This window comes from Scyliorhinus torazame, chromosome 5, assembly GCF_047496885.1.
Source record: "Scyliorhinus torazame isolate Kashiwa2021f chromosome 5, sScyTor2.1, whole genome shotgun sequence".
Classification (NCBI taxonomy): Eukaryota; Metazoa; Chordata; class Chondrichthyes; order Carcharhiniformes; family Scyliorhinidae; genus Scyliorhinus; species Scyliorhinus torazame.
The window spans coordinates 188,201,470-188,212,709 of NC_092711.1; the positions used below are offsets into that span (position 1 = coordinate 188,201,470).

The 11,240-nt window shown below is 44.6% G+C and overlaps 1 protein-coding gene across 2 annotated transcripts; it reads left to right on the plus strand.

Moving 5' to 3' along the window:
* The first annotated feature begins 2,385 nt into the window (after positions 1-2,385).
* Positions 2,386-5,259, plus strand: LOC140420821 (uncharacterized). 2 transcript variants are annotated; one of them, XM_072504877.1, is made up of 2 exons: positions 2,386-2,466; positions 3,481-5,259. In XM_072504877.1, the coding sequence occupies exon 2, from the start codon at positions 3,559-3,561 to the stop codon at positions 4,354-4,356; it is 798 nt and encodes a 265-aa protein (XP_072360978.1). In that variant the 5' UTR covers positions 2,386-2,466; positions 3,481-3,558; the 3' UTR covers positions 4,357-5,259. The 2 variants fall into 2 exon arrangements, with proteins under 2 accessions (XP_072360978.1, XP_072360979.1); XM_072504878.1 differs by having other exon boundaries at positions 2,437-2,487.
* The last annotated feature ends 5,981 nt before the right edge of the window (positions 5,260-11,240 follow it).

Genomic DNA, 11,240 nt, shown 5'->3' on the forward strand with positions numbered 1-11,240 from the left:
CCGAGCTGTTGACGTTGTTCTGTATTACAAGCCAGCGATTTAGTCCACTGTGCTAAACCAGCCCCTGTTTTCTTTACATGTGAAATTGCCCATGTGTTGCTACCTGGCAAAGTTGTCTTTCAATTGTGATGGGGAGATGGTTCCATAGTGGTAATATCAAAGTGGGAAACTCTATCAATATGAAGTTTCTCGAGAAGTAGGTCATGAGACTCATCAACCCCATACTCCCAGAATGCCCTGATCTACTCCAATTTGCATACTGCCACAACTGGTCCACAGCAGAAGCTATCTCCCTGGCCCTACACTCATGCCTGAAGTGTCTCGACAACAAGGACCACATTCATTGACAACAGCTTCACCTTCAACACCATAATCCCAGCCAAGCTCATGTCAAAACACCAAAACGTAGGACCTGACTCCTCCTTCTGCTACTGGATCCTCCACTTCCTGAGCTATAGACCACAATCAGCAAAGATAAACAACAACACCTGCTCCTTGATACTCATTACCAGAACCTCACAAGGCTGCATAATTAGCCCACTACTATACTCTCTATACACACATGGTTGTGTGGCAAAATTTGGGTCCAACTCTGTCTACAAGTTTGCTGATGACACAATAGTACTGGGTTGGATCTCGAACAATGGTGAGTCAGAGTACAGGAAGGAAATAGAGAACCTACTGGAATGGTGTAAAGACAACAATCTCTCCCTCAACATCAGAAAATCTAAGAGCTGATCATTGACTTCAGGAAACGAAGTACCATACACAACACTGTCAGCATCAATGGTGCCAAGGTGGAGACGGTTTACTGCAAATTCCTAAGTTTGCACATCACCAATAATCTGTCCTGGTCCACCTACATTGACGCTACGACCAAGAAAGCACAACAGCACCTATACGTCCTCAGCAAACTAAGGGGATTCAGCATGCCCACATTGACTCTTACCAATTTTTACAGATGCACCATAGAAAGCATCCTATCTGTCTGTATCTCTGCCTGGTATGGCAATTGCTCAGCCCAAGGCCGTAAGAAACTATAAAGAGTCATGAACACAGCCCTCATCAGGTGAACCCGACCTCCCATCCATTGACTCTGTCTACATCTCCGGTTGCCTTGGGAAACCAGGCAACATAATCAAAGACCCTCCCATGTGGGTTATTCTCTCTTCTAACTTCTTCCATCAGGCATGAGATACAAACGTCTGAGAACATGCACTAACAGGTTCAAAAGCAGCTTCTTCCACGTTGTTACCAGACTCCTGAATTACCCTGTTATGGACTGAACTGATCTTTCCACGCATCTTCTCTACTGAGTAGTACTGCATTTCATATGCTTCATCCACAGTCAATGTATTTACATTATGTATCTATCATATGTCCTATATTTTCTATGTATGGAATAATCTGTCTGGACTGTACGCAGAACAATACTGTTCACTGCACCTCATTACATATGGCAATAAACCCAAATTCAAAGTTGGGCAGCACGGTAGCACAAGTGGCTAGCACTGTGGCTTCACAGTGCCAGGGTCCCAGGTTTTATTCCCCGCTGGGTCACTGTCTGTGCGGAGTCTGCATGTTCTCCCCGTGTCTGCGTGGGTTTCCTCCGGTTTCCTCCCACAGTCCAAAGATGTGCAGGTTAGGTGGATTGGCCATGCTAAATTGCCCTTAATGTCCAAAAAGGTTAGGAGGGATTATAGGGATAGGGTGGAAGTGAGGGCTTAAGTGGGTCGGTGCAGACTTGATGGATCGAATGCACTCCTTCTGCACTGTATGTTCTATAAATAACTCTTGTGATAATCCAGTAGCAGAGGTTCAAATCCCAGGATAGTGGCTGATAGAATTAGAACTGAACTTAATTGAATCAGTAAAAGAATGCATTGAAAGTCAGTGTCAGAAATGATGAAAAGAATGTAGATAATTATAATTATTGTTCTTTTGGAATATTAAAACATCCATGTTCAAGTTATTTGATGCACAATCAGCACATTCTTGCTGACAAGGCACAATTCAAATGTCCCCACGTATGGGGGGGAAAATAACATTTATTCACCCACCAGCGGAGATTCCAATGAGTTTGTGTGTTAGTTCACATCGAACTGTTCCATAGAACCCCGACAGTGCAGGAGTGGTTTGTTCAGCTGGTAAATACATTCAGAACAGGAGTGGAGGACCTGTGCACTTTGGTTTATCTGTCCAAAATGCAATTATAAGTCCAGGTCCTATGGCTCCATCGTCATCAGACAAGATACGATAATTAGGTATTCAACAATATCGTCTTCCAATGGCGATGTCACTTCCCAGCATGCTGGACAACAGAAAATGTACCCAACCCGGACTGGAGCCTTTTACGCAGGCGCAGTTGAGTGTTTTGAATCGAACATGCGCAGTATGGTTGCTGCAGCTGCAGGAAAGTGGTGACCTCGACTGAACAAAAAATGAGGAACAGCCGACTGTAGGAGGGTAATGGAGGCGACGGAGAGGGTGGGGAGACTTCATAAATACCCAGTGAAGGGCAAAGGGCCAAAATAGTGATGTACAACGCCCCCGTTTATCACGAATCGGGCGGTAATCCCGGGGCCGCTCCTTCCGCATCCAGTTCCGTATGTTTACAGTGGCAAGGTGCAACAGGGCGCATGCGCGGTAACCCTGCTCCAGCCAGCAGGAGAAAAGGATAGTGTGAATTTCCATCCTGATTTGATTTATTATTGTCACATGTATTAGTATACAGTGAAAGTATTGTTTCTTGCATGTTGTACAAACAATGCATACCGTGCATAGGGAAGGAAGGAGAGACCACAGAATATAATGTTAGTTTTAGCATACTTAATGTTACAGTCAGTCCTGGACTGACACTGATAGAGTCTGGAAACGTCTTTCACAGGGGATTAGCTAGGGAGGATTTACACAGAAAACGCAAACCAAGACAAATATTTGTCTCTTAATTTCTATTCTGGACTGGCGCTGTGTTTTTAGCAATGCTTTTTACTTTACCGTCTCCTTTGCCGATGTGTTCACTTGACTGCATGACTGCTACCCACCCACGAATTATGTGCAGTTGGCTTACCAGCTTTATCTTCCCACAGTATCTTTCATAGTCGGGAATTATTTTTTCTTGCCCTATAGTCCACTTCACTTACGTTTCAAATCTGCACTATATTTATTCCCAAGAACGCATTCTGCACAAGCTGAAAGGTCTACTCTCTCTCCAGAGGAACTCCCCGTCATCCTTCTGACACTGCTTCCAACACCACTCTCTCTTTCTCCTGCCATAAAGGCCCAAGTTTTGTGTATGTCCAGACTGTGTGAGAGGTTCCCTTCCCTGAAGGACTTCAATGAACAACAATCCAGCAACTTTATTGGACACTTTTTGCGAGCGTCGGCCCTACAAATGATCAAATTAATTCAATTCAGTTTCACAACCTGCCTTTATGTGTTTGTAAGTTCTCCCTTTTCTGTTTTCAATCAATTTCACAGGGGATTAGAAGATTGCATTTGCGAAATTGCGAAACATCACATAAGGATTTGACAGTCGCCCAATTTATCCTAATCTGAATGATTTTGAACATGGAAACGAAAAGTACTGTTCACAGTGTGGAGAAACTGTACACCTGTTCTGTGTGTGGTCGATGCTTCAGCCAATCACATGGCCTGTCAGAGCATAAATGCTGTCATACTGCGGTGAAACCATGGAAATGTGCAGATTGTGGAAAGGGATTCAAATCCCCATCAAAACTGGAAATTCATCGACGCACACACACTGGGGAGAGGCCATTTACGTGCTCCAAGTGTGAGAAAGGGTTTACTGATTCCTTCAACCTGTTGACACACCAACGTGTTCATACTGGGGAGAGGCCATTTATCTGCTCCGAGTGTGGGAAGGGATTCACTGATAAGTCGAACCTGTTGAGACACCAACGCATTCACACTGGGGAGAGGCCGTTCATCTGCTCTGAGTGTGGGAAGGGATTCATTCAGTCTTCCTACCTGCTGACACACCAGAGAGTTCACACTGGGGAGAGACCATTCATTTGCTCCAAGTGTGGGAATGGATTCATTAATTCATCTAATCTTATGACACACCAAAGAGTTCACACTGATGAGAGACCTTTTAAATGCCTCGAATGTGGGAAGTCCTATAAAAGTTCCCAGGAACTGATGACCCATCAACGTGTTCACACTGATGACAGACCGTACAGGTGCTCTCACTGTAGCAATGGGTTTAGGAGATCATCTGAGCTCACTCTGCACCAGCGCGTTCACACTGGGGAGAGACCATTCACCTGTTCCAAGTGCAAGAAAAGATTCACCCATTCATCACACCTGCTGAGACACCAGCGAGTTCACAAGTAACTTAATTCAGTGGACTTTGTTGTTCGCTACATTTAATACTGGGCAGAAACATGGCCGATGGAATATAATGTCGGAAAATGTGAAGTTATGCACTTTGGTCGAAAGAGTAAAGGAGCTGAATATTATTTAAATGGAGAAAGACTGCAGAACGCTGTAGCACAGAGGGATCTGGGGGTTCTTGTGCATAAATCTCAAAAAGCTAGCGTGCAAGTTCAGCAGGGAAGGGGGAAGCCAAATTAAATGGTGGTCTTTATTTCTAATGGAATGGAGTATAATAAAGGGATTTTTTTGCTAAAACAATATAAGGCACTAGTTAGATAATACTTGAAATACTGTGAACAGTTTTGGTTCCCTTATCTAAGGAAAGATATATTGGCATTGGAGGCAGTCTAGAGGAGGTTCACTAGCTTGATCCTAGATATCGAGGGATTTTCTTATGAGGAGAGGTTGAGTAGATTGGGTCTGTACTCATTGGAGTTTAGAAGAGTGGGAGGTGACTTTATTGAGACACATACGATTCTCACAGGGCTTGACAGAGTAGATGTTGAGCAGTTGTTCTCCCTTATGGAGCAATTTCTGCTATCAGAGGGTAGTGACTCTGGAATTATTTAATGCATGGGGCTGTAGAGGCGAGGCGGTTAAATATGAAACATGCAGATTTTAATCAGTAGGGGAATCAAGGGTTATGGCAATAAGGTGGGAAAGTTGACGAATTTCATATCAGATCAATCATGAACTCATTGAATGGCGGAGAAGACTTGATGGCCGAATGTCGTACTTTTGTTCCTACGTCTTATGGTCTAACAATGTTCATTAGAGTCTGTTTGTGCTGATAATCAAGTCCAACCCAGTTAGAGGGGTTAATATTCTAATCATAATAAAATAAATTAACTTTGTGTTAAATACAGAGTGTCCTGACTTTTTAATATCTCAAACATTTCCCTCTCCCTGTTTCCTCCATTTTCATCTGGAACGACAAGTGTGAGGAGCTCATGGAGATTCTTTCTCACTAAGATTGAGGCAATCTGATCAGCTGCCTCTGTTGCTTCACTCCTGCTCCGTAGTCTGCCAGGCCAAACTTACTCTAAAGATCTTTCCTACCTCGTGATCAACTCAGATGTATCTTTAGTTTCCCACCTGTCTCTCCCCTTCATACTCTCTCAAAAGCTTATTTTGTCCTTTTGACCTATCCACCCTATTCCCACGAAACTGTTGAATGCCCAGAAGAGTTTTGTAGAAGTAAATTTATGTAGGGGAGAGATGGGGTTCCAGTGGGGAGAGCATTGGAAAATTCAAATCAGGAGGTAACGGAGACAAGGTGAAGATTTCACCCCAAGAAAAGACTTGGCAGCACGGTGGCGCAGTGGATAGCACTGCTGCCTCACGGCGCCGAGGTCCCAGGTTCGATCCCAGCTCTGGGTCACTGTCCGTGTGGAGTTTGCACATTCTCCCTGTGTTTGGGTGGATTTCACCCCCGCAACCCAAAGATGTACAGGGCAAGTGGATTGGCAATGTTAAATTGCCCCTTAATTGGAAAACAATTAATTACGTACTCTAAATTAAGAAAAAGACTTGAGGTGGATGACTTAACAGAAGGAGTGTTAGTGATGGAGAGGTTCTGTAGTCAGCAGTTCAACGCAGGATCAGATCAGAAAGTAATACGGTAATTGTTAATGTTCAGTCTCAGGCCGTGTCCAGGGAGGAGGGATGCAGTCAGTGCAGTGGGGGGCGAGTTGTGGGCATGGGTAGAGGGGGAGGGAGTTGGCCAGGGAGGCACGAGAAGTCAGTGATAACAGATAACTGTAAAATATAAATTTAGACTTGCCTTTAATAACTGACTGCATGCTGATCTCATTTTCAAAACCTTTACTGGATCAACTGACTAAAGTGCCTGATCGAATAAACACTTTTTCATTGACCGGAAACCTATACCTTAAACTATAAAAACAACTGGTTTATTTTCTGTGATACATCACATGCTCCATAACATTACATTTCTTATAGAAAAAAGATCATTTTTTTCCAGCCTCCAGTGGGTCGCTTTCTTTTTACATTTCCAGATGGGTAACTTACCAACTGAGTACATATCTCACTGTGAGAACTATACGGTACAAGGGCTATGTGGTAGCACATTGGTCAGCATTGTTGCTTCACAGCACCAGGAACCTGGGTTCGATTCCCAGCTTGGGCCATTGTCTGTGTGGAGCCTGCACGTTCTCCCCGTGTCTGCATGGGTTTCCTCCGGGTGCTCTGCTTTCCTCCCACAAGCCCTGAAAGACGTGATTGCTGGGTGAATTGGACATTCTAAATTCTCCCTTAGTGTACCCAACCAGGCGCCATAGTGTGGCGATGAGGTGATTTTCACAGTAATATCATTGCATTGTTAATGTAAGCCTACTTGTGACACTAATAAAGATAATTATTATGTCATCCTCCACCCATGAGCAAGGCAAATCTTACAACCTCTTTTAACTACTCATAAACTCAGTATGAATCTGTTTGTGAGCTGCCAGTCTCATTCTCTATGATGAACACCATATTCCATTCTATCGACTTCCTCTTCGCCTTTCCGGTTCTCTTTCTAATCCCTTTTCTCTCATGTACTCACCCATTTCCTCTTGAAAACACTTAAGCTATTTCACCTCACCCATGTTCTGTGAGAGTGAATTCCATATTCTAACCACTCTGAAGTAAAGATATTTCCCCTTATTTACCTGTTAGGTTTATTCGGAAGTGTCTTTTACTCATGGAGGTCTTATGGTGCAGCGGGTATCGTCCCTGCCTCTTAGTCAGAAGCTCTTGGATCGACTCCAACCCCAGGACTTGATGGCCAATGAAGGTGCATTCATATTGCAACCAAACTGGTTGATTGTCAATCTGCAACATACCATTGGCTGGTGATAATAGCCGGAGAAAATTCTGGTCAGCCACACTTGATGTGGACCTGTCCCTTCTGGCTGCCAAAGACAGGGCCCTGGGATGGAATATATGTGTCTTCCGGCATGTATAAGTGAGCCACACTGCGATGCTGACTGAAATTCAGTATATCACAAGCACAATCAGGTATTGTTCAATCATAGAATCTCATCTAATATACCCCAAGATGTTTCAAAGGTTTCTCCAAAACTCTGAATCTTCACCATTTGAATCTTGGGCAGCATGGTGGTGCAGTGGTTAGCACTGCTGCCTCATGGCGCAGAGGTCCTAGGTTTGATCCCAGCTCTGGGTCACTGTTCATGTGGAGTTTGCACATCCTGTTTGCATGGTTTCAACCCAGTCTCTGTGGCGCAATTGGTTAGTGCATTCGGCAGTTAACCGATAGGTTGGTGGTTCAAGACCACCCAGGGACGGTGTTTTCTCAGGCAGCGCTGTAGCATAGTGGTTAGTGCTATGGCTTCTCAGGGACCCAGGTTCGATTCCCGGCTTGGGTCACTGTCTGTGTGGAGTCTGCATGTTCTCCCTGTGTTTGCATGGGTTTCTTCCGGGTGCTCCGGTTTTCTCCCCCAAGTCCCGAAAGATGTGCTATTAGGTAATTTGGATATTCGGAATTCTCTCTTTGCGTACCTGAACACGCGCCGGAATGTGGCGACTAGGGGCTTTGCACAGTAACTTCATTGCAGTGTTATTGTAAGCCTACATGTGACAATAAAGATTATTATTAACTGGAAGGAACAGGATAGCAAGTGTATGTGAACATCATCATATCCAAGATCCCTTCCAAGTCACACACTGTCCTGATTTATCTGACTTCCAGTACTGGATGAGTAGAAATTTTCTATATTTAAATATTGGGAAGATTTAGGCCAATGTCCCCACGACAATATCCACTCCCTAGACATTGATTCCATCCTTCCTCCCAGCAACTGTTATAGGCTGAAACAGACTCTTCACAACCATAATGAAATATTTCATCACAAAATGAGCTCCCAACACATATCTACATCATCACCAAGACCGCCTATTTCTACCTCAGTAACATCGCCCAACTCCAACCCAAACTCAGCTCATCTGCTGCTGAAACTCTCATCCATTCTTTGTTATCTTAATTATCCTAATGCACTCCCGGCCAATCTCCCACAATCAACCATCACCCAAAATACTGCTGCCATGTGCTTACTCACATCGAGTTTCACACTCAGGAGAGACCTTTGAACTGTTCTCCCATCACCCCTGTGCTCACTGACCTACAAAGATCCCAGCTAAGTAATGTCAATGTTTTACATTTCTCATCCTGTCAAATCCCTCAGTGGTCTCACCCCTCCCTATCTCTGTAATCTACTCCAGCCTCACAATCCTCTCTGAGAAATCTTCACTTCCTCCAATCCTGGATTCCTAAAAATTCCCATTTTAGTCGCTCCACCAGTTTGGCCACAACTGCTCCAGGGCTCAGTTTAAAAATAAAAGGTTCAGTCATCTAAGACAGGGATGACTAAATTCTTTTTTCTCTGAGGACCGGAGTCTTTGGAATTCTCCTCCTCAGAAGTTGGTGAAAGCAGACTGCTTGAATAATGTTAAAAACGAGCTCCAGGGCTCGATAAGTTCCTGATAAACAAGGGGATGAAAGGTCATTCGGGATAGATAGTAATTGGGGTTGAGATTACAATCAGAACAGATGATTTTATTGAATGGCGGAGCAGATTCGAGGGGCTGAGTGGCTGAATCCTGCTCCAAATTCATTTGTTGGATCCCACACTGCGTATGTTCCATTCGCAACTCAGCACTCCGCATGTGCAGGCATCTTGTGGAGGGAGGATAGGGCAGATTCTGATACGCTGAGAATGCTGGGACATTTAACAAAATAATTCTTGGCTGAAATAATATTTTGTGATCCGATTATAATTGGATCCAGAGAACCAAGACTACATTGTTAAATCAATTTATATATTAACTAAATGCATGCCCTCCCCACCAAAATTCTGTCCTGGGTTTATTTAACCGCAGAATAAACCCCTGCAGTTAGATGGAAATTTACTGGAATCAAAAACAGGTCGCGTGAACGAGTTATTTTCTCCCCATATATGGAACATTTAAGCCATGTCTTGCCAGTCTGCCCACGTCTAATTCAGTGGGCAGACTGAATAAATCCCTTTGTATGTGTCAAACATTTGAATGGTCTCTCTCCGGTGTGCCTGTGCTGCTTGATCAGTAAATGGGATAACCGAGTGAATCTCATTGCACTTTCAGCGAATAAATGCTCTTTTCACGGTGGGATTTACTCTTGGTTTTCAACTTACACAAGAATCTTAAACGCTTCTGATAATGACTTCCACATTCTTATCACATTCTGGGTAAGTGAAACAAAATACCTTCCCACATTCCAGAGCCCCAAACACTCTTTCCAGGTAACACAGGAAATACTTATACAAACATACACAATAAGAGCAATGCAGGTCATTCGGTCCCTCAAGCCTTGGCCATTCAATAAGATCATGGCTGCTCTGTGTTGAGTTCCACATTCCCATCTACCCCTGATAACCTTTGATTCCCTTCCCTAACAAGAATCTCTTTAGCTCCACATGAAAATAAACATGAAGTAACCCCATCTCCACCGTCTTCTGAGGCAGATAACTCCAAAGTTGCACAAACCTCAGAGGAACAAAATTCTCCTCATCTCTGTCCTAAAAGGGGGACTCATGGCTCCCTAGTTCTGGGCTCAACCACAAGTGGAAACATCATTTCAATGTCCACCTCGTCAAGACCATTCAGCATCTTACATGCCATGGGGTACGGGCCTCTGGCACGGAGTCTGTCCCTGTTGCTCAGAAGGGAAGGGGGGAGAGGAGCAGAGCATTAGTAATTGGGGACTCGATAGTCAGGAGCACAGATAGGAGATTTTGTGGGAGCGTGAGAGACTCACGTTTGGTATGTTACCTCCCAGGTGCAATGGTACGTGATGTCTCGGATCGTGTTTTCCGGGTCCTTAAGGGGGAGGGGGAGCAGCCCCAAGTCGTGGTCCACATTGGCACTAACGACATAGGTAGGAAAGGGGCAAGGATGTCAGGCAGGCTTTCAGGGAGCTAGGATGGAAGCTCAGAACTAGAACAAACAGAGTTGTTATCTCTGGGTTGTTGCCCGTGCCACGTGATAGTGAGATGAGGAATAGGGAAAGAGAGCAATTAAACACGTGGCTACAGGGATGGTGCAGGCGGGAGGGATTCAGATTTCTGGATAACTGGGGCTCTTTCTGGGGACGGTGGGACCTCTACAGACAGGATGGTCTACATCTGAACCTGAGGGGCACAAATATCCTGGGGGGGAGATTTGTTAGTGCTCTTTGGGGGGGTTTAAACTAATGCAGCAGGGGCATGGGAACCTGGATTGTAGTTTTAAGGTAAGGGAGAATGAGAGTATAGAGGTCAGGAGCACAGATTTGACGTCGCAGGAGGGGGCCAGTGTTCAGGTAGGTGGTTTGAAGTGTGTCTACTTCAATGCCAGGAGTATACGAAATAAGGCAGGGGAACTGGCAGCATGGATTGGTACCTGGGACTTCGATGTTGTGGCCATTTCGGAAACATGGATAGAGCAGGGACAGGAATGGATGTTGCAGGTTCCGGGGTTTAGGTGTTTTAGTAAGCTCAGAGAAGGAGGCAAAAGAGGGAGAGGTGTGGCGCTGCTAGTCAAGAGCAGTATTACGGTGGCGGAGAGGATGCTAGATGGGGACTCATCTTCCGAGGTAGTATGGGCTGAGGTTAGAAACAGGAAAGGAGAGGTCACCCTGTTGGGAGTTTTCTATAGGCCTCCAAATAGTTCTAGGGATGGAGAGGAAAGGATGGCGAGGATGATCTTGGATAAGAGCAAAAGTAACAGGGTAGTTATTATGGGAGACTTTAACTTTCCAAATATTGACTGGAAAAGATATAGTTCAAGTACATTAGTGTGCAGGA

Excerpts from the sequence above, each read along its gene's own strand:
- LOC140420821 (XM_072504877.1), top strand. The coding sequence starts at position 3,559 with ATGATTTTGAACATGGAAACGAAAAGTACTGTTCACAGTGTGGAGAAA.